The sequence below is a fragment of the Coturnix japonica genome, chromosome 26, assembly GCF_054131305.1.
Source record: "Coturnix japonica strain WE chromosome 26, WE-NBRP24, whole genome shotgun sequence".
In the NCBI taxonomy this organism is placed as follows: Eukaryota; Metazoa; Chordata; class Aves; order Galliformes; family Phasianidae; genus Coturnix; species Coturnix japonica.
Window position 1 is genome coordinate 1,525,888 of NC_140688.1, and position 18,486 is coordinate 1,544,373.

At 50.1% G+C, this 18,486-nt stretch overlaps 2 protein-coding genes across 9 annotated transcripts; one reads left to right on the top strand and one right to left on the bottom strand.

The window, feature by feature from the left end:
• Positions 1 to 4,704: 4,704 nt before the first annotated feature.
• LOC146756540 (E3 ubiquitin-protein ligase Itchy-like) lies at positions 4,705 to 9,345 on the top strand. Of its 4 annotated transcripts, none has more exons than XM_085523969.1 (7): positions 4,708 to 5,226; positions 6,150 to 6,399; positions 6,933 to 7,038; positions 7,225 to 7,321; positions 7,827 to 7,899; positions 8,575 to 8,672; positions 9,014 to 9,345. In XM_085523969.1, the coding sequence occupies exons 4-7, from the start codon at positions 7,255 to 7,257 to the stop codon at positions 9,190 to 9,192; spliced, it is 417 nt and encodes a 138-aa protein (XP_085380095.1). In that variant the 5' UTR covers positions 4,708 to 5,226; positions 6,150 to 6,399; positions 6,933 to 7,038; positions 7,225 to 7,254; the 3' UTR covers positions 9,193 to 9,345. The 4 variants fall into 4 exon arrangements, with proteins under 4 accessions (XP_085380097.1, XP_085380095.1, XP_085380094.1 ...); XM_085523968.1 differs by having other exon boundaries at positions 6,150 to 6,270; XM_085523971.1 differs by lacking the exons at positions 6,150 to 6,399; positions 6,933 to 7,038; positions 7,225 to 7,321 and having other exon boundaries at positions 4,705 to 5,226.
• Positions 9,346 to 14,939: 5,594 nt separating this feature from the next.
• Positions 14,940 to 18,162, bottom strand: LOC146756541 (protein MANBAL-like). Of its 5 annotated transcripts, none has more exons than XM_085524270.1 (5): positions 17,870 to 18,162; positions 16,469 to 16,567; positions 16,313 to 16,352; positions 15,737 to 15,930; positions 14,940 to 15,297 (listed from the first exon to the last, which is right to left on the bottom strand). In XM_085524270.1, the coding sequence occupies exons 2-5, from the start codon at positions 16,532 to 16,534 to the stop codon at positions 15,196 to 15,198; spliced, it is 402 nt and encodes a 133-aa protein (XP_085380396.1). In that variant the 5' UTR covers positions 16,535 to 16,567; positions 17,870 to 18,162; the 3' UTR covers positions 14,940 to 15,195. The 5 variants fall into 5 exon arrangements, with proteins under 5 accessions (XP_085380396.1, XP_085380398.1, XP_085380397.1 ...); XM_085524272.1 differs by having other exon boundaries at positions 16,313 to 16,394; XM_085524271.1 differs by lacking the exon at positions 17,870 to 18,162 and adding an exon at positions 17,359 to 17,469.
• Positions 18,163 to 18,486: the final 324 nt, after the last annotated feature.

The following is an 18,486-nucleotide window of genomic DNA, read 5'->3' on the forward strand; positions in this document are numbered from 1 at the left end:
AGGTGTAGTCAGGTCCCCTTTGGAGCCTGCCGTTCTTGGCGCTGAGCTCAGGAGCCCCATCAGCGTGGTGCTGCGTGCTGCGTCTGTGTCCCAGACTTATCTAGATCAATCTATGATGGATAGATCAATCTATGATCTCCAGATGATGTTATGATGTGGAATACCAATAGAAAAAAATACAAAACCATGAGAGTATGGCAGCCCAAAAAGATTCCCTTGTGGAAGAAGGGGGAGGGTGAAGGAGGGTGATGGAGGCTGAGGGCCCTTTACTCGGTGCCGACTCCTCTGTGACCTCTTGCTGGCCGGAGAGAAGGGCTGCCTGCTGGGCACAGGGAGCGCCTTGGAGCTCCCATGTCGTGCCCTGCCCTCCAGCCCCCTCCTCATCCCATGTGGAACGCCAGTGCCAGCAGTGCGGCCGCCATTTTAGAACCCTCACCACGTCACCTTGGTCACCACTGCCGCGCGCAACACAGTCGCCTCTGACAGTTGTGGCAGTTAACAGCCATGTCGGCAGCTAAGAGGGCGAGGGTGGAATTTTCCCCAGTTTCATGCGGGAGGATGGAGCTGGGGGCCCTAGGACTGAGAAGGAGGAGGGGGCCCGCCATGACCACCAGGCAGAGGATGGGTAAGAGAGCCCAGTTCCATCGCGCCTGCACCAGCCTGGTGACGAGCAACCATGTGGAGCCCATGGAGGTGGATCCACCTCCAGAGGAGCCCATGGAGGTGGATCCACCTCCAGAGGAGCCCATGGAGGTGGATCCACCTCCAGAGGAGCCCATGGAGGTGGATCCACCTGCAGAGGAGCCCATGGAGGTGGATCCACCTCCAGAGGAGCCCATGGAGGTGGATCCGCCCGCAGCATAGCTGGCCTGGCACCACACCACCGTGCCAGGCCCCGCGTTGGCACCATTGCAGCTCCACCGTGGCTGGTCCAGGCGCTGAGCTCCTTACCCGCTGCTCGGCCCCCCGCCCCCGGCATTAGCTGGGTGGCATTTTTGTAACATCTGCTCCTCCTTCGGGCTTCTTCTGCAGCCACGTCCTGTGGGCCCCCAGTCCCATCTTTACCCAGTTTTTCTTGTTGTTTTTTTGGTTAAGTTTAGTTTTAGAGTTAGGTGTAAGTTGTTGTTCATATTTTCGAGTTAGGCATAGGTTTTTGTTCATGTTTTACTGTTAGGAGTAGGCTTAGGAGTAGGTTTAGTGTTAGGAGTTGTTGTTTTCCTGTTCGGAGTAGGTTCCTGTTCTTGCTGTAGTGTTAGGAGTAGATTGCTGTTCCCATAGTAGAGTTAGGCATAGGTTACTGTTGGTACTGTAGGGTTAGGCGTGGGTTCCTACCAGCAGCTGGCAGCAAACAGCGCTCGCTCGGTAAGCACGTCTGCTTTCTCCCCCGGAGCCGTGAGTGCGACTGCCATGAGAGCAGAGGTCTGATGCCATCTGTGAGGGATGGGATTTGCATCCGCTGGCTTTTCCGTTGCAGAATGTCCAGCAGCAGAGCATGAGTGGCCGTGAAATGAAGCTGGGCCTCAGGAGAGCCGTCTGGAGCTGCGTCACGAGCTTCCTGCATGGCCAGCACAAGGTAGGTGTGCCTTACTGTAAGCGTGCGCTGAAGCAGTGTTGGTTAAGCACGGCTCACTCCTCTGTCTGCAACAGATGGGCTTTCTGCGCGCTTTATTGCTGTGGCCGGCGTTGAACAGCACAGCAGCAGCGAGGCCTCGAACATGTCCACAGCCAGGTACGTGAATGTGAGTAAATTTAGCTGTGTGAATGATGTTATTGTTCATATTAGTAAGGCAGTATTCACATGTGTGTGATGGAGCTCAGGGATAGGTTTTTTCTTGCCTGGTAAATTTTCCCTTCTTTGACACCCACCCGTCCTCTCTTGCTTCTCTTCCCCTCACCTGTAAGTGCAGCAATACTGAAGGCTGAGGGCTCTTCTCCGAGGCAGGCGCTAAAGGGCAACTGAAATGCAAGTTTGATGTCCCTCTTTGTTCTTGGGTCGGTAGTCCAAGGTGACCAAGCTTCAGAGCACTTCTCTAAGTCAGCCTGGAAATGTTTCTAGCAGGAAGTAACTCCATCACAGTGCCTGAGAGTAATGATGCCTCTATTTTCCCCCCTCACAGCAGGCAGCCTCCATAAGAGAGCAGTAGAGCAGCAGGCTGTCTGTGCTATGGCTGCTGAACTGCATTTCTGGCCACCTGAGATCCCTGAGCCCATGCTAATGAAGAACATGCTGCGCCACAGACTCTTCTACGGAGCCGTTTTGCAGCTTCTCTGTGCTGGCCATCATGCTGCCAGTTTCCAGGTCCCCAAAGGCAGTAAGTGGTGCTCTCATGGGCTGGGAGAAAGGCACGGGCAACCGGCAGGGAGGGAACCATCTGTAGCTGTTGCCAGCAGCCTGGAGGTGCCAGCTCAGTCTTATCCTGCGGCTGCTGCTGCACACTATGAGCTGCCAGGCAGAGGGTCCACCTGCCCGTGCAGGGACCACATTGCAGGAAAGGGCTTTAGGCTCTGGTTTGTGTGGGATTTGGGGAATGAGACAGGGGTGGAGATTCTTGTGTGCCCGACTGTCAGGAAGGCGGTTCCCAGTTCTGGCAGCCCAACGTGCCCAGCAGGGTGACTTGAGCTCCCAAAGCGAGCCGCCAACCAGTTGTTAGCTGAGAAGGTTCCCTGAGCGTTTCTGAATTGATTCTTGTAGGACTCGGAGAGTTTGGGGACTGAGACTTGGGAGAGAGTGAAGAAAGCTGAGGCAAGGCAAGCGCTGCTCAGCTGAGGAAGAAAGCCGAGAAGGAAAGCAGAAAGCAACGATGATGGCTTGAGCGAGAAGCTACAAAGGACAGCAGAACCACCTGCAACTCTTCCTCGGAGGTGGCACCAAAGGCAGCTGACTGAACAGCCCAGTTTACCGGCACAGCCGTGCTTTCCCTGTCATGGACGGTGGAGATGATGGAAGTGAACTGGACAGGAAGAGCTTGTGCTGCGTTAGAAGGAAAGAGGGCTTCACCTGTGCAGGACTTGGTGTATGGCAAGAGCTGGAGATGCTGTGTTCCTTCAAGGTGTGTCTCTTGAGGTCCAGGGCCAGTGAAGGCTTAGGTTGAATTAGGGCTGGCTGGGACTGGAGAGGGAGGAGGTGATGTAGCCCCATGGTCAGGCTTCTCCTTGGGTCTGACTGGAGGCTGAGTGACTGATTGCTAAGCGGAAATCGTGGGCACTGGGGTTTCATTTTGGGGTGTGGGCGGGGTAATAAATAGAAGCCGAGTCCTTTTGTACGCAATAAAATTGAAGCAAACTTTCTAAACCTGGTGCTGCCTCTTTCAGTAGCTGGTCAGAACGTCCCTCGCTCGGGCTGGCAATCGCAGGGCGATGAAGCAGTCGGCTTCACGTCTCTCCCTTGACATGGTGCAGGTTTTCCTACGTTTCCTTGTTGGTCTTCCCAACCTGTGGCCTTTCAGCCAACCCGGAAGTGCTGGTGACAGGCTGTGAGCATCTCCTTACTCTCTGAGGTCCGACAGAAAGAAAACAGAGGAGGGGAAGCAGCCCGCGAGGAAGAAGGGTGTCCCGTGCTCAGCCCCTTGAGTTGGCCTCTCTTCCCTGAGGGCTCTTTCATCTTCTGATGCACCGTGTGTTGCTGTTTGCCCTGGAAAGCCCAGCTGCACGCTGGCAGCCGTGGCCTGTGCATCAGCCTCCCCTTGAGGCCCAAGGAGTTGTTTGTTTTTATGTATTCACTATTGGTGTGGCATTTTGTTGTTTTGTTCAGCTTTGAGATCAAGGGGTAATTTAACACCGTTGGAAGTAATTGGGGTTCAGGAATAGCACATGTAGAATTCTGATCATGCAGCAAGTTGTGATTTCTACTGTGTTAAAGAACTGGCACACACATATACGCCTGCAGCCGGAGCTTGATTGACTCTCATCAATACGGCCTTCCAAAGCCCGGCCCTGGGGAGTTGTCCAAAAATTTCCCAACCTTTTGTATTACCTAAGTTTATTTTAAAAAGACAAGGAGGAGTAATCTCTTAAAGGCTTTTTCTAAGGCATTGGACTAGGTTTTGATTATCATGTCACAGGAAGCTTCTGCATTCCACCTAGTGCTAATGTGATAAATCAAGAGCAGATTACACAAGAGATTCAGGCCTTGCTGCCAGTCTTTTATGAATCAGAACTTTGTTTCATGTTGCCAGATATTGTGGTTTCCTTTTCAGGAGATTCCTTTGCTGTATAATAAGAAGGCCAACTGCATCCTGGCCTGCATCAGAAACAGTGTTGCCAGCAGGAGCAGAGAGGTGATTGTCCCCCTGTTCTCAGCACTGATGAGGCCGCAGCTCGAGTGCTGTGTTCAGTTTTGGGCCCCTCAGCGCAAGGAAGACATGGAGGCCCTGGAACGTGTTCAGAGGAGGGCAACAAAGCTGGTGAGGGGTCTGGAGCACAGGCCGTATGAGGAGCGGCTGAGGGAGCTGGGATTGTTCAGCCTGGAGAAGAGGAGGCTCAGGGGAGACCTCATTGCTCTCTCTAACTTCCTGAAGGGAGGCTGTAGTGAGCTGGGGCTCGGCCTCTTCTCTCGTGTCATTAATGATAGGACCAGAGGGAATGGCTTCAAGCTGCGACGGGGGAGATTCAGGCTGGACACTACGAGGTATAAATGCTCAGAACGGGTGGCCAGGCACTGGAATGGACACAGGGAGGTGGGGAAGGGGACGAGGGCGAGGAAGGAAGGAAGGAAGGGAAGGGGAAGGTAAAGGAGGGAAAGCGAGAGGAAAGACACGGAACGAGACGTGAATTTTGGGTCCTTTTCCGGCAGCCGCCCCCCCCCACCAGGCCCCAGCCCGGCCTGAGCCACGTGCCAGTGCCAGTGCCAGTGACAGGAAGTGCTTCCTGCAGGCGGCGGAGAGCACTTCCGGGCCATGGCGGCCATGAGCGGGGCCGGGAGGAGCGGGCTCTGTGCTGCGAACGGGGTCGGGCCTCGGTGCGGGGGCACGGAGGGGCTGTCGGGGGAGGAGCTCGCGGCGCTGCCGGCACCCAGAGGCGGCTCCCGGGCGGCTCCACGGTCTCGCTGTGCTGCGGAGTCACCCGGCCGGCCCCAAAAGCCTGGAGGCAGAGCCTGAGCCGGCCCCGGCCGTGTTGGTGTGCGTTGTTGTTCCGGGGGTGTGAATGAGGACTCCCCGCTGGAATTGGTGCCGATGGATCCGCACGCCTCGGTGCCGTGTTGGGCTGGGGCAGTGGGCGTGGATGAAGGTTTGTACGGATGGAGTGGGTCTGGATTGCAGTGAGCGGGACAAGTCCGGGCTGCGGTTTGGCATGGTTGTGTTGGTTGCTTTTTTGCGCGCTTTATTGCTGTGGCCGTAGAATTCCCTCTTTCTTACCATCTGATCTGTGAAGGCTTCTTTGTGGGAAGGTTTTGAGGAATAGAAATTGTTTTTGTCATGAGTCATCTGGAAAGGTTTCACAGAAACAGCGACATTTGCAGAAGGAACGTATTGGCATTGGCAGTTGTGCAAAATACTCATTGGGATAGAGAGGAGGGAGTACCTGCAGAAGACCATTCTCTTCTGGTTTTGAGGAAGCCAGGGAGAGCTCAGATTGCAGCTTAAGCAATGTTCTTTTGTCACACTCTGTGTCCTGTGTTGCGTTCCCCAGAGTTTCATCTCTCCTTTCGATTCCAGTTCTCCTGACAGGTTAGGCTTGAATTCAGCATAATATCTGCTTCTCCCTGGGTTCAGGTTCTTTGCGTCTCCTGCCTGCTTTTCTCCCTTTTCTTAATGGAGAGTGGAGTTTCTACCACAGAGCAAAGTTTCCTGATTAACAGAAACAAATATGGAACATATTAGATGAATATAGCTCTGCATTTTTTTCTTCCTCCGGGTAGCAAGGGACTCCTGTGCTCTCATTAATATCAACAGTGAGTAGATGCTGCCTCCTGTTGGAGCCTAATATGCTTTCCATAGTTGAGTGGTTGGAAACATAGGGTTTTAACTTAAAATTGTTTGTGCAGGGTGAAGGTTGGGAACACAATTAGAATACAGTTACACAGTGCTCTATCCCCAGAACTTCCCAGCATTTTTCTTAACACAGCTTACGGTTCATTTCAAAACAAACTAACAAAGATGAACTTGGGTTAGCGTAGCCCGTTTTAAATGATCCTTCTGTGTCTTTTCCAGGCTGGTAGCAGAATGGAGACTTTCCTGAGGTGCTGAGGAACAGACACAAGCTTCTTTTGAAGGCTTCAATGAAATTCTGCCCCAGCAGTATCTGCGGTCCTTTGATGCTAAGGAGCTGGAAGTAAAAGACTATTGTCAGATCCAGGCTGCTACATGTAATACTTGAATTTCAGTCAGAGTCTGAAGAGCAGAGTTCATTAAGGCTGGTGGTTCTGCTTTCAGGATGTGTGAGAGAAGCCTTATGTATCAGGTAGTATTTGGTTACTGTGTTGTTCTTCACTTTCTTCTTTGCAACCAATTTAGACACATTTCTAACGTTAAGATTCTGCCACCATAAATTTTTTGGCTGACAGTGTTTTTGTAGTCCTTGACAATGTGATTTGCATGTGTCTAAAGAGTGAGTGACTGGAAAGCAAGGGAGATAAGAACCAAATATCAGCGGATGGTCAAATTACAGAGTGGAGCAGGTTTTAGCTGCTTTTGGTCTCTCCAAATTATACTCTGCAGCAGAACATCGTATTTCTAGCACAAAATTGTACGGTTAGGCAATGAGAAAGTATGGTTTATATGTCTAAATGCATTCGTTTTCATGACTGGTGTATCTTCTTTGTTGCCACGGATGTTATTATTTGCTGTGGAAGTTTCAGAGTTTAATATTAAAACCAAGCGTACTGTGATTGCGGGTGCTTTGAAGTACAGTAGTATTTCAGTACAATAGTCTCGCTGTAGAAGCAAAGTAGTAGCTTGTAGTTTCCATGTTTATGAAATTTTTCTTCCCTAAAGGTGTTCCTGTGTGGAATTCAAGAAATTGATCTGAATGACTGGCAGAGGCAATACCATCTTCCGGCATGATAGCAGAACCTGCAGACAGATATTGTGGTTCTGGCAGGTTTGTAGACTTCTTTTTTCCACACAAGAATGCAGCAACAGCTTAATGAGCAATAGTCAGAATTACTCAACAGATAAGTAGCATGTAAATGTAAATGATAACTGCTAATCCAGCTGTCCCATGGGGGATGGGGAAGTGAACATTTCAATATTAAACTTGACATCAATGTTAATTATTATTTTTCAGTTTGGGAAATAAATAGATAATGAGAAGAGAATGAGATTTCTACAGTTTGTTACTGGAACGTGCAGATTACCAGTAGGAGGATTTGCTGACCTCACGGGTAACGAGCCCTCTTTAATGCATTTTATGCTCATGTTATTTCCTTTTTTCTTAATAAGGACCAAGCTGTGTGTTTAAGGGTATTTTTTAATGAATTTATATGGAATCTGAGTCTTGCATATTGGTAGAGCTGTGATAGAAAAAGGGATGGATGGAATGTGAACACGCCTTGCATCAGTGACTTGATCCATGGTTTGGACATGGTCCTGGCAGGGCAGCCTGCTCTGGGTATCCTTGGTTGATCAGAGTGGCAGGACTAGGTAAACTCCAGAGATTCCTTCCAGTACCAAACCAACGATGTGATTCAGTGGTTGAGTTTCTTTGAAAACCGCTTCATATTTATGCATTTCACTACGTGGATTTCTTCAGAGGGATGTAGTGAGAGACAAATGTCTTTGTGCTCTGCAAGTAGTTATAGTCTTGTTTTCACGCGCTGTGTTCATGTATTACCTACTGGTATACACGGGCAGTTAGACCTAAGAATTCATTGTTTGATTTTTGTACAGGGAGCAACAGACCCCAAAAATTTTGCATTGAGAAAGTTGGAAAAGAAAACTGGTTACCTGGAAGTCACACCTGGTAAGTACGAAGGATCAAACTCTGCTGTGGTTCTGTTCTTATGGATAGAAATCTACTTTGAGATTTTAGGAAGTGGGTGTGATATGGAAGTGTCTGAGACTGTGTGAAAGCAAAGCACTGGGCTATGGCAGTAAGCTCTGCTGAGTAATAGTTGAACTTCTGAAAAGCAGTTTTGTTGTGGAGCTGATTCCATTGTAAACGCCATGGATCTGCACATCACTAAAAACGTAAAGCTACTTTTAGTACTTAAGGTTGTCCTTTTTTTAAAGAGTTTGGGATTGATATTTCATTATCACCACGCTCGATCTTGGCAATGAAAATAAATAGCCACGCTCATGCTCCCTCTTGGCTGGAGAAAATGTAGCTTCTGCTCAGTTTCTCAGTTACGCTGGTGCTTTGTGAAGATGCTCAGATTTTAAGTTTCAGATACAGAAGAGAGATTAGGTGAGACTTGTTCCTAAATACATTGCCAGTTATGGAAAGTTATCGCTGCTCAGGTGCTTGTTGTGCTTTAACTCTCACTTTCATAGACAAGTGCATGTCAAGATACAGGTGTTTTAGAGGGTACAAATGCAGTTTTCCTTCTGAACAGGACAGTTCATATGCCTGTGTTCCTCATGGATATTTGGTGGTTTAAACTGTTGTTCAATAATTAAGGTTTCTCTTTGTTTTCAGTTTCAGTCGCTTGGATCTTCCAGCCTATAAGAATTATGAGCAGCTGAAGGAAAAGCTGTTATTTGCAACTGATAACCCCACAGCATCTGCTACCCCAGGTAATATTGGACTTCCAGCTGAGATGAATGACTTTACTGCTCCCAGCACTGCTTGAGCAACCTGATCTGTGTGAATTCATACTGCATAACAAATACATACTCGTATGTAGCTGCCAACTAATCCCAGTTCTCAAACATGAAAGTAACTTCTGTTTCGTTGTTTGCCTTATGAAAATGACATGAAAAACTGAATGAGCTGCTGAGCTGCTGATGGACGAATTAACAAAGCCTTATTGCTCCAGGTAGCTCAGGTGTTCCTATATGAAGCTGCACAGTAAATGAGTCATGTCTTCATCTGATCAAGCAGCGGGAGCTGATATTTTAATGTGTTTCTGTTCCAGAAAAAGAAAAACTGCAAACGAAAAGTCTGTTAAAATTGTCTTGTTTGCATCATTCTGACATGCTGCGCTCTGTCTGTGAATTCAGCTCTTGGTTCTGTTGGTATCTCCAGCCCCTGATTCTTGTGGTGTCTTCTGCATTTTCTTCAAGCATCGCTGTTTGTGTATATATGCTCTATTGAACAAGGACATGAACTGGGATCAGCAGCACTGGATGGTAAAATACTTTACTGAAATTCATTGTCGGCATTTCCTTGTATTGTAATTTCCAATACTCAAGTAACTGTAACAATATCTGTGTAAGTCAAATATTTTTATAAAATGACTCAAAGAGATGCTCGTCCTGTCGTTATTGGTTTGGTGTTACGAAGCACAAGTGTAGAAATGAAGGATTGAACTGCTGCTGGGGGTTGCAGGTAGGCTGGGTTTCTGTCGTGTGCTATTTCTGCCTGCTGGGGATGTGAGCGGGCGTTGGGCCCGAGCCCCGCTCGTGTTGGTCACAGCACAGGGGCTGCAGGAAACACTGGGAGAGCAGAGCAGGGAGAGCCGGGCTGTGTGCAGGCCGGGGCATGACACGGAACCTCGGCAGCTGCGCAGCTGCTGAGCTTTTCCCCCAGGTCTTCAGACTCTCAGGTGATAAGGCTGTGCAGCAAAGCCAGCTGGGCACTGCTGATACTGCGGGCTTAGGGGATGAAGCCCTGCAGCACCTGCATGGCACTCCCTGTAGTCTGCCATCTTTATGTGCACAGCTGCTGTAGGTGTTGTTGGAGCAGTGGAGTGGCAGTGCGGTGCTGCAGGGCAGCTACACACCCCAGGGGCTCTCCATAGGCTGCAGTGATGTGACCCAAGTCCCACACTCACTTTCTTTCCCGTCCCCAAGAATGACATACCAGTAGCAAAATATGTTTTCCCCTTTTCCCAGTGTCCAAAGACAGAGATGAGGTGTCTTAGCAAGTGCACCAGCAATGTGTGGAGCAGAACCGCCTTGGGAGCCACTGTCACACCTGAGTTGATCCGTTTTAGGCTTCCCATGGAAATGTAGCATTTTGACTCTTTGTTAGTAAATCTTTGAGGTTGCATTTGACTTGCTGTTGCAATGTCTGCTGCTTGCTCTTCATGCAGCTAGTCCATGTATTTGTTTATGTAGTCAGTGCTAGGGTTTGATCTAGACAGCTCCGTCATCTTTTCAAGAGCTGCGCCATGGTCGGCTGTGGAGAGAGGGTGAGTGGGAGGGGACACCTGGAGGTCAGTGAAGGTCCTGAAATTGGTCTCTTCAGCTAATAGGGAGCTTTCCTCAGCTACCGTGTGTTTGGAGAGAGGAAGAGCAGTCCCAGGACCTTCAGCTGTGAGACTCTTCAGACGGACCTTGTGGAGACATCTGCAGGTGTAGTCTGGGATGGAACGGCTCCTGTTTGGCTCTTGTTACCCACGTGCAGCATGTGGTTATTGAGCTTATAAGGGAGCAACATAGGAAAGAATCCTGTACTCATCTACTACCTAATTCTAAGTCATTCCTCCTCACGGGGAAGTGACTAAGCGTTGGTCCTGGGTGCTAGGAGAGGAATGTCAGATCTGAAAGCAGTGTGAATGATGGACAGCCTTGTTAAACACAGGGCTGCTCTGCAGTGCAGAGGTGCTTGTGAGTTCAGAAGATACCTGCTGAAGGAGAACTGCTTTGCTGTTGGATGTCATCAAGCTGCAATCTGCCCGGGCAACAGCAAAACAGGCAGAGGTGTGTGCTCCAGACTGTGCCAGCCTTTGATTCAGTTCCTGAGGTGAGCTGCGCTTTGCTCGCTGCAAATTCCAACTATATTTGTAGGAATTATTATTATGAATAACACAGTGGTGGTGTTTGAGTCGCAGACAGATGCAGCAGAGCCTTTGCTCTGATCTTTTCAGGAACTCAAGCAGCTTTTTGCCATCCCCACCTGGAGCCATTGAAGCGTGCAGCCAGGAGCTGGACTCAGTGGTCCTCGCAGGGACCCTCCAGCTCAGGAATTCTATCATTTTACAATCACTGAGCTTAGCAGACATGCAAAGAGTGTGGGTGTGACAGCAAGCAATTAGCATGGCCAGCATCAGGAACCCATGGTTATGAGCTTAGGGCTGGTTTAGGTTTGCCAAGCGGGGGGACTAATGCTGGGATCCTTCTCTCCGGCCTGGAGGCTCTCACACAGCAGCATGGTTCTGTGTTTGGCAGGTGGGTTGGACCCAGGCTGTGCAGGAATCAACTGGGCTCTGCTTCAGCTGCAGTCTGAGGGCCTTTGGCTGCAGCCAGCTGCTGTTCACACAGGGTATAGAAAGCTCCAGAGCCACACAAGGGCCTTCGGGCTCCAAGTGAAACCCCACAAGCTGAGGGGAAGGAAGTGAACATCACCATCCTTAAGTATCACCACACGGAGCCTTGACCCTCCCTGGCACCCAGGCATCAAAGGGCTTTTTTCATGTTCTTTACAACAGGCTGGGAAAGAATCTTGGCTTCAAAACTTCCAGAGCAGCACGAAGGAAGTATTGGTTCTCTTCACAGACAGCCTTGGCTCTTCCGCTGCTGCCAGTGGGGAACATCAGCAGAGAGCATCTCTAAAGCAGAGAGAAGCACATGTATGAGAATGAAAGTCAATTAGGTCTGAGCAGGATTAATAGGGATTTAATTGAACTATGTGAACTGGAACTCGGGTCACGAGCTGCTTATGAGCCTGCCTCAAGGGATCATGCAGCTTGCACTGGAGGAGCACAAGGATGCATTGTGAGCGGGACAGCATGTGGTCAGAGAGGGAGACCTGCTTGAACAGTCAAAAATGGAAGAGAAAAACTGCTTGAGATAGATGCCTGGGAATTTGAGGACTTACCACACAGTCTTTCCTTCCTTTCCTCTTCTGGGGAGGGAACCAAGTAACACCAGCCAGAGCTCACCCAGCTCACCGCTCCTCCTGCAGTCCAAGTGGCTGCCAGGCAGCTCCCTGCTACAGCTACACTTGCCATGGGGCCTACAGAAATCCCCATTATCAATCGACTGAATCCCCATCTAATCCCCCGATCCTATTAACAAACACTGCCTTTATTTTGCTACCTCCATGGGGGCTCTTGGAGCCAACATCCCTCATGAGAGGCAAATTAATTAAGACATTGCACTGTTTCCTCTTTCCAGGAAGGTGGAGGTGTTCTGGCAGACATTTTGCTGCTTCCAAGTCAAGCACAGACTCACGCATGCCTGAAAGTTTGAGCCAACCACCCTCACACAGATCGAAGGAGCTGAAAGGCCTCCCCTAAACGCGTCACTCTCGTGAACAGGCCATGGATGTCCCTGTGTTTCTACAGAGCTCAAGAAGCTTTCATAGTAAACAGAAAGAGGCAGCATGACTTTTAAAAAGTTACTTTTGTTTTAATTTGAAACAAAGATTATATGTAATTGGTGTCAGATATTTTTGTCATGTTTCTTTGTCCTGAAATCTCCAAGCAACTTCGGAGTGCTTTTGTCTCGCATGCTTTGTTCTGTTCTCCTCATACTGCCCACCTGACTCATCCACCAACAGCAAGGGAGAGAAGCAAACGCGGTCCTTCTCACACTGATGGTTCCAGCAAATGTGCTGCTAGTCTTCTGGTAGAGAACAGACACAGCACAGCACTGCTGCTGGACCTGGGCTCACAATGCATTTGTCAATTGAGGATGGCAGTCTGTGTATGCAAAAGGATGGCAGACTTGCAGCCCCACCGCAGAACCCTTTTCTTCAAAGCCACTGTAAGCTCTGGGGCACCTAACACATCAGGTTCTCCTCCCGTTGACTCATTTGTGATCAAACAAACCAAGCAGTGAGCTGGCATCAGGAAGCTCCAGATGCCTTACAGAGACTCTGTGGCTACGACACCACCTCTCTCCAGACCCTTCTAGCCATATTTCAGGCTAACACTAGACTGTCCCTGGCCCTGAAGAGACAAACCCTAAAGGAATGCAGTGTCTTCAGCTCTTGCCATATATCAAGTCCCAAATAGGTGAAGTCCTCTTTGCTGCTAATGCATTGGAAGCCCTTCCCTTCCAGCTTCCTTAGTTCCAATCCGCAGTCCACGAAAGGGAAAGCACAGCCATGCCTGAAAAACAGACCACGCAGTCCGTTGCCTTTGGTGCACTTCTGAGGAAGCATTCCAGGCGATTCTGCTGTCCTTTGTGCCTTCCTGCTCAAGCCCTTATCACTTCTTTTTGCTTTCCTTGGCTTTCTTGCTCAGCTGAGCAGCACTTGCCTTGGGTTTCTTCACCATCTCCCAGGTCTTAGACTCAAAGCCCTCCAAGTCCTACAAGAATCAATTGGGAAACAGTCAGGGAGCTTTCTAACAACGTGCTGATGCCCAGCTCATTTCGGGCATTTATGTGAAAGCAAAAGTACGTAAGTGCTGGGTATCTCCGCTGGAATGCATCTATATCAGGCTGAGCCTACATTTAGTAAGACCTGAGCAGCACCATCACTGTGTGTTAATCCACACACAGCCTGTTACCACAGAGGTTGTTATAAGCTTAAGTGCCTAAATCAGGCTTTGTAGAGAAAAAACACCCCCATTTTAACAGCAGGACAAAAACCAACACTAAACAACAATTACTCACACCAGAAAAAGATATCACAGAATCACCAGCATGTATTGAACCACTGAAAAGGTATTTCTGCTAAATTTTCATCCTTATCACGTGCGAGACAAAAGGTAAGCCTCAAAACAGCAGTCAGAATGTCACAGTCAGAGCCTTTACACCAAGACCAAAATCCAGGCAGGGCACCGAAGGCAAAGCTCTCTTCACCTGGACTAACAAGGAATCCTAAGCTATAAAGCTTGTTTCCTTCAGGGCAGATGACAGATCATATTTCAGCCATGGGAAATAAAGTCTAGTTATCTGGTAAAGACACGAGGGAACAGTGCCAGTCTCATTGGAGAAAGCGCACACACACAGATTGCCTCCTTTCATTAAATGCATTTGAGTCTAAATATTGCCTTAGCATCTTGGGTTCTAGCAGTCAGAGCTTGCCAACTGGAAAAGGACACACAGAAAATGCCAGAGCAAGATGTGCTAGCTTCAAGCTTCCAACACAGAGCACCAGATAATAGAGGGGCAGACACGCATCTGACAGTATCCTTTAATCAAAGAGTCCTGTTCAATCATCTCTAAAGTCAATGGGCTATTACGGTTCACATCTGTGTGGCTTCCCAAGGAAAGTGAGTTGGCTGCCTTTCCAAAGGCTGTAATCAGTGCATGGGGAGCTGCGAGGCTCTGCAGAAACAGAGCAACAAGCAGCTATTACTCAGGTTTGTAGATTGGTGCTGCTGAGAAGTGAACACTGATGCCTTCTGCTGTTCAAACCAAGGTAGTCTCCAAAGCCTGAAGCCTCTAAAACTAAGAAGCTCATCTATACGTGAACCTAAGCATCATTCCTAAGAAATGGAGATTGTCTCTTTTGTTTATTGTCATGTGAATTAATCACATGCACAGGAAATCATGGGGACAGTGCATATACAGAGAAAATAAGAAATAGAGCATACAAACAACCTAAACACAAACAAGTTTGTCAGTTCTATCGCATTAATAGGACGAATGAGGGCCAGAAACTACACATCAAACAAAGCAGTCATCATTCTGAAAGAACAAGCTCTAGATATACAGTATCTACAGAAGTACAGAATAGAGACAAGCTCAAGGCGCAGGGACACCTTTCTTCCTCCCACGCTGCTTTTGTTTATCTCAGCCCTCGGAGAACAAGGGATGCTCACAGTCCATCGCCAGCAGTTCCAGATGGGCTGAAAGGCCACCAGTTGGGAACACCAACATGGAAACGTGGGACAAGCAGCTCCATTTCCAGGAGGGACGTGAAGCCGACCACATCAGGACCCTGCGATTGCCAGCCTGAGCCATGCACATTTTGAGCAGCTAATGAAAGAGGCAGCACCACCATTCAAATGTTTGTTTCACTTTTATTTGCAATAGAGAGATGCAAAATGCATCAAAAATACATTTCAATATGAAATCAAATAGACGGGATACTGGTAATGACTAAAGACAAAGCTTCCTTAGTTCCTCTCCACAGTCCATGAAAGGGAAAGCACGGCCAGGCCTGAAAACCAGACCACGCAGTGTGTGTCCTTTGGTGCACCTCTGAGGAAGCATTCCAGGTGATTCTGCTGTCCTTTGCGCCTTCCTGCTCAAGCCCTTATCGTTTCTTTTTGCTTTCCTTCTTGCTTCTCAGCTGAGCAGCACTTGCCTTGGGTTTCTTCACCAACTCCCACATCTTAGACTCAAAACCCTCTGAGTCCTGCAAGAAGCAATTGGGAAACAGTCAGGGAACTTTCTAACAACTGGCTGACAGCTGCTTTGGGAGCTCAAGTCACCTGACCGAGCAGCTCTGGGAGACCAGCACAGGAAATTGCCTTCCTGACCTCAAGGCACATTAGAAACTCCACCTCTGTCTAGTTCCCAAAAATCCCATGCAAACCAGAGCCTAAAGTCCTCTCTAGCAAGGCGGTCCATGCTGGGAGGGTGGACCCTCTGCCTGGCAGCTCATAGGGCACAGCAGCAGCTGCAGGATAGGATGAGCTGGCAGCTCAAGGCTGCTGGCGTGCGGAAGGAAGGACAGAACCAAGTGCGGCACTCTCAGCAGTGCTGGGGCACACTGCCGTAGGCAACAGCTACAGACAGTTCCCTCCCAGCCGACTGCCTGAGCATCCCTATCAATCTCACACAGCGCTACTTACTGCCTTTGGGGACTTGAAAGCTGGCAGGATGATGGCCAGCACACACAGGAGCTTGAAAAGGGCTCCAAACAAGAGTCTGTAGCGCAGCATGTTCTCAAATATCGTGGGCTCAGGGATCTCAGGTGGTGAGAAATGCAGTTCAGCAGCCATAGCGCAGACAGCTGCTGCTCCACTGCTCTCACAGAGGCTGCGTGCTGTAAGGGGGAAAAAGGCATCATTAGTCTCAGGCACTGCAATGGGGTTACTTCCTGCGAGCAAACATTTCCAGGCTGACTTAGAGAGGTGCTGGGAAGATATCCAGGGCCTACTGACCCGAGAACAAAGAGGGACAGCAAACTTGCATTTCAGTTGCCTTTGCCCGTCTGCCTAGGAAAAGAGCCCTCAGCCTTCAGTACTGCTGCACTTGCAGGTGGGGGGAAGAGAAGCAAGAGAGGACGGGTGGACGTCAAATAAGGGAAGAGCTTAACAAACAAGAATAAACCTATCCCTGAGCTCCATCACACATGCGTGACCACTGCCTTATTAATATTAATACCAGTATTATTCACAGAATTAAAGTTTCCCATGTTCACGTACCTGGTTGTGGACGTGTTTGCTGTCTTGCTGCTGCTGTGCTCTACAACGCCAGACACAGAAATAAAGTGCGCAGAAAGCTGATCTGTTGAAGACAGAGGAGTGAGCTGTGCTTAACCAACACTGCTTCAGCACACGCTTACAGTAAGGCACACCTACCTTACAATGGCCACGCAGGAAGCTCCAGACACAGCTCCGGACTGTTTCCATGAAGCCCAATTGCATTTCACAGCCACTCACGCTCTGCTCCTCGACAATCTGCAACAGAGAAGTCACAAGATGCAAATCCCATCCATCGGAGATGTCACAGACCTCTGCACTAATGAAGCAGCACTCATGTCATTGGGTGAGAAAGCAGACGAGTGCTTACCGAGTGAGCGCTGTTTGCTGCCATCTGCTGGTAGGACCCCACCTAACTCTAAGTACGAACAGTAACCTATGCCTAACTCTAAAACAGGAACAGAAACCTACACCTAACACTAAAACATGAACAGTAACCTACAGCTAGCTCTAAAACAGGAACAATCATCTACTAACACTAAAACGTGAACAATAACGTACTCCTAACTAAAAAACGCAAACAATAACCTACTCCTAAAACTACAACTAAACTTAACACTAAAATCCACAATAGAAATAGGGTTAGGATGGAACCGGGGGCCCGCAGAGGTCTCAAAGGAGGAGCTGATGTTAAATGAAGCCACCCGGCTAATGCCGGGGGCGGGGGCCGTGCAGACGGTAAGGAGCCCAGCGCCTGGACCAGTGATGGCGGAGCTGAGATGGTAAGGATGTGGGGCCTGGCATGGTGGTGTGGTGCCAGGCCAGCTGTGCCACGGGCGGATCCACCTCCATGGGTTCATCTGGAGGTGGATCCACCTCCATGGGCTCATCTGGAGGTGGATCCACCTCCATGGGCTCCACGGAGGTGGTCATGCAGCTGGTCCAGGCGCGATGGGAACGGGCTCGCTTGCCTGTCTGCCACCTGATGGTCATGGCGGGCCCCCTCCTCCTCCTCTCCGACCCTGCAGTCCCCGGCTCCATCTTCCCACCTAAATCGTGGGAATCCTCCAGCCTTGCTCTCTTGGCTTCCGACATGGCTGTCAACGTCCAGAGCTCTCAGAGGCGAGTGCGTTGCGTGGGGCAACGGTGACCAAGGTGACATGGCCGGGATTCTAACATGGCGGCCGCACTGCTGGCACTGTTGGCACTGGCGTGGGACACACCAGCTCTGCTCTCCATGTTCCAATCCTGAGCCTCTCCTTGTAACACCTCTGACTCCATTTGCATCCACTCACTCTCATTACATCCCACATCCGCACACTGTGCTGGAACACACACGGGGCCATGCTGCCTCACCGACCCTCAGTGGGGACCCACAGCCGTACAGCACCATCAGCACAGCAGAACCGGGCCGTGCTCCTGATGCTGCCGCTTGTCCAACCTCCCTCTCGCTGCCCCCATTCTGCTCAGGCAGCCGGTCCCAGCAACAAACACCAGCACAGAACTGCAGCCCCGACTTGTCCCGCTCACTGACAGCCAGAGCAAGGACATGTTACACACCTTCCTTCAGCTCCGATCACCTTCCCGGCGCCACCATGCCGCCATGGCCCGGAACTGCTCCCGCCGGCACCAAGCGCTTCCTGCCCCTCCATCCCCCGCTCCTCCTTTCCCTTCACTTTCCATCCGCACTCAGGACGCAGATCTCAATGGAGGTGGCTGCAGAACATCATCAGTGCAGGCAATCAATGGCTCGTGCTGCGCTTCACTGCCTTGTGCTCCTCGGTGCTCTGCTGTGCCCTTTCCTAACCCCGCAGGATCACATCTGCCATCCCCTGCAGCCCCTGTGCTGTGACCAACGCGATTTGTGCTCGGACCCAACGCCCTCCCTGCTGCCGGCCCTCCCCCATGCCCATGTGCTGCACCCACAGCGGCTGCCCCAGCCCCACAGCCCCACAGCCTCCTGCAGGCAGCACAGCCCCGGGCACCGGGCTTGGCCCCAGCCCCGAGGTGCTGCTGCACGGGCTGAGCCCAGACCCACAGCTGAGATGCAATGACCACTCATCAACATTTCACAGAATCACAGAACTGTCAGTGTTGGAAAATTCTTTACTCAGAGGATGGTGAGGTGCCGGCAGTGCTGCTCAGATCTGGGGGTGCCCCAGGCCATGGAGGGTCCC

Bases quoted from the DNA above. Each gene is read 5' to 3' on its own strand.
- LOC146756540 (XM_085523969.1), top strand. From the start codon at position 7,255: ATGAGATTTCTACAGTTTGTTACTGGAACGTGCAGATTACCAGTAGGA. The intron at 7,322-7,826 runs GTAACGAGCCCT...ATTTTTGTACAG, and splicing joins AGGATTTGCTGACCTCACGG to GGAGCAACAGACCCCAAAAA. The intron at 8,673-9,013 runs GTAATATTGGAC...TTTCTGTTCCAG, and splicing joins CACAGCATCTGCTACCCCAG to AAAAAGAAAAACTGCAAACG.
- LOC146756541 (XM_085524269.1), bottom strand. From the start codon at position 16,703: ATGGCAGCAAACAGCGCTCACTCG. The intron at 16,568-16,679 runs GTAAGCACTCGT...TCTCTGTTGCAG, and splicing joins CAGCAAACAGCGCTCACTCG to ATTGTCGAGGAGCAGAGCGT. The intron at 16,353-16,468 runs GTAGGTGTGCCT...CTGGCGTTGTAG, and splicing joins TCCTGCGTGGCCATTGTAAG to AGCACAGCAGCAGCAAGACA.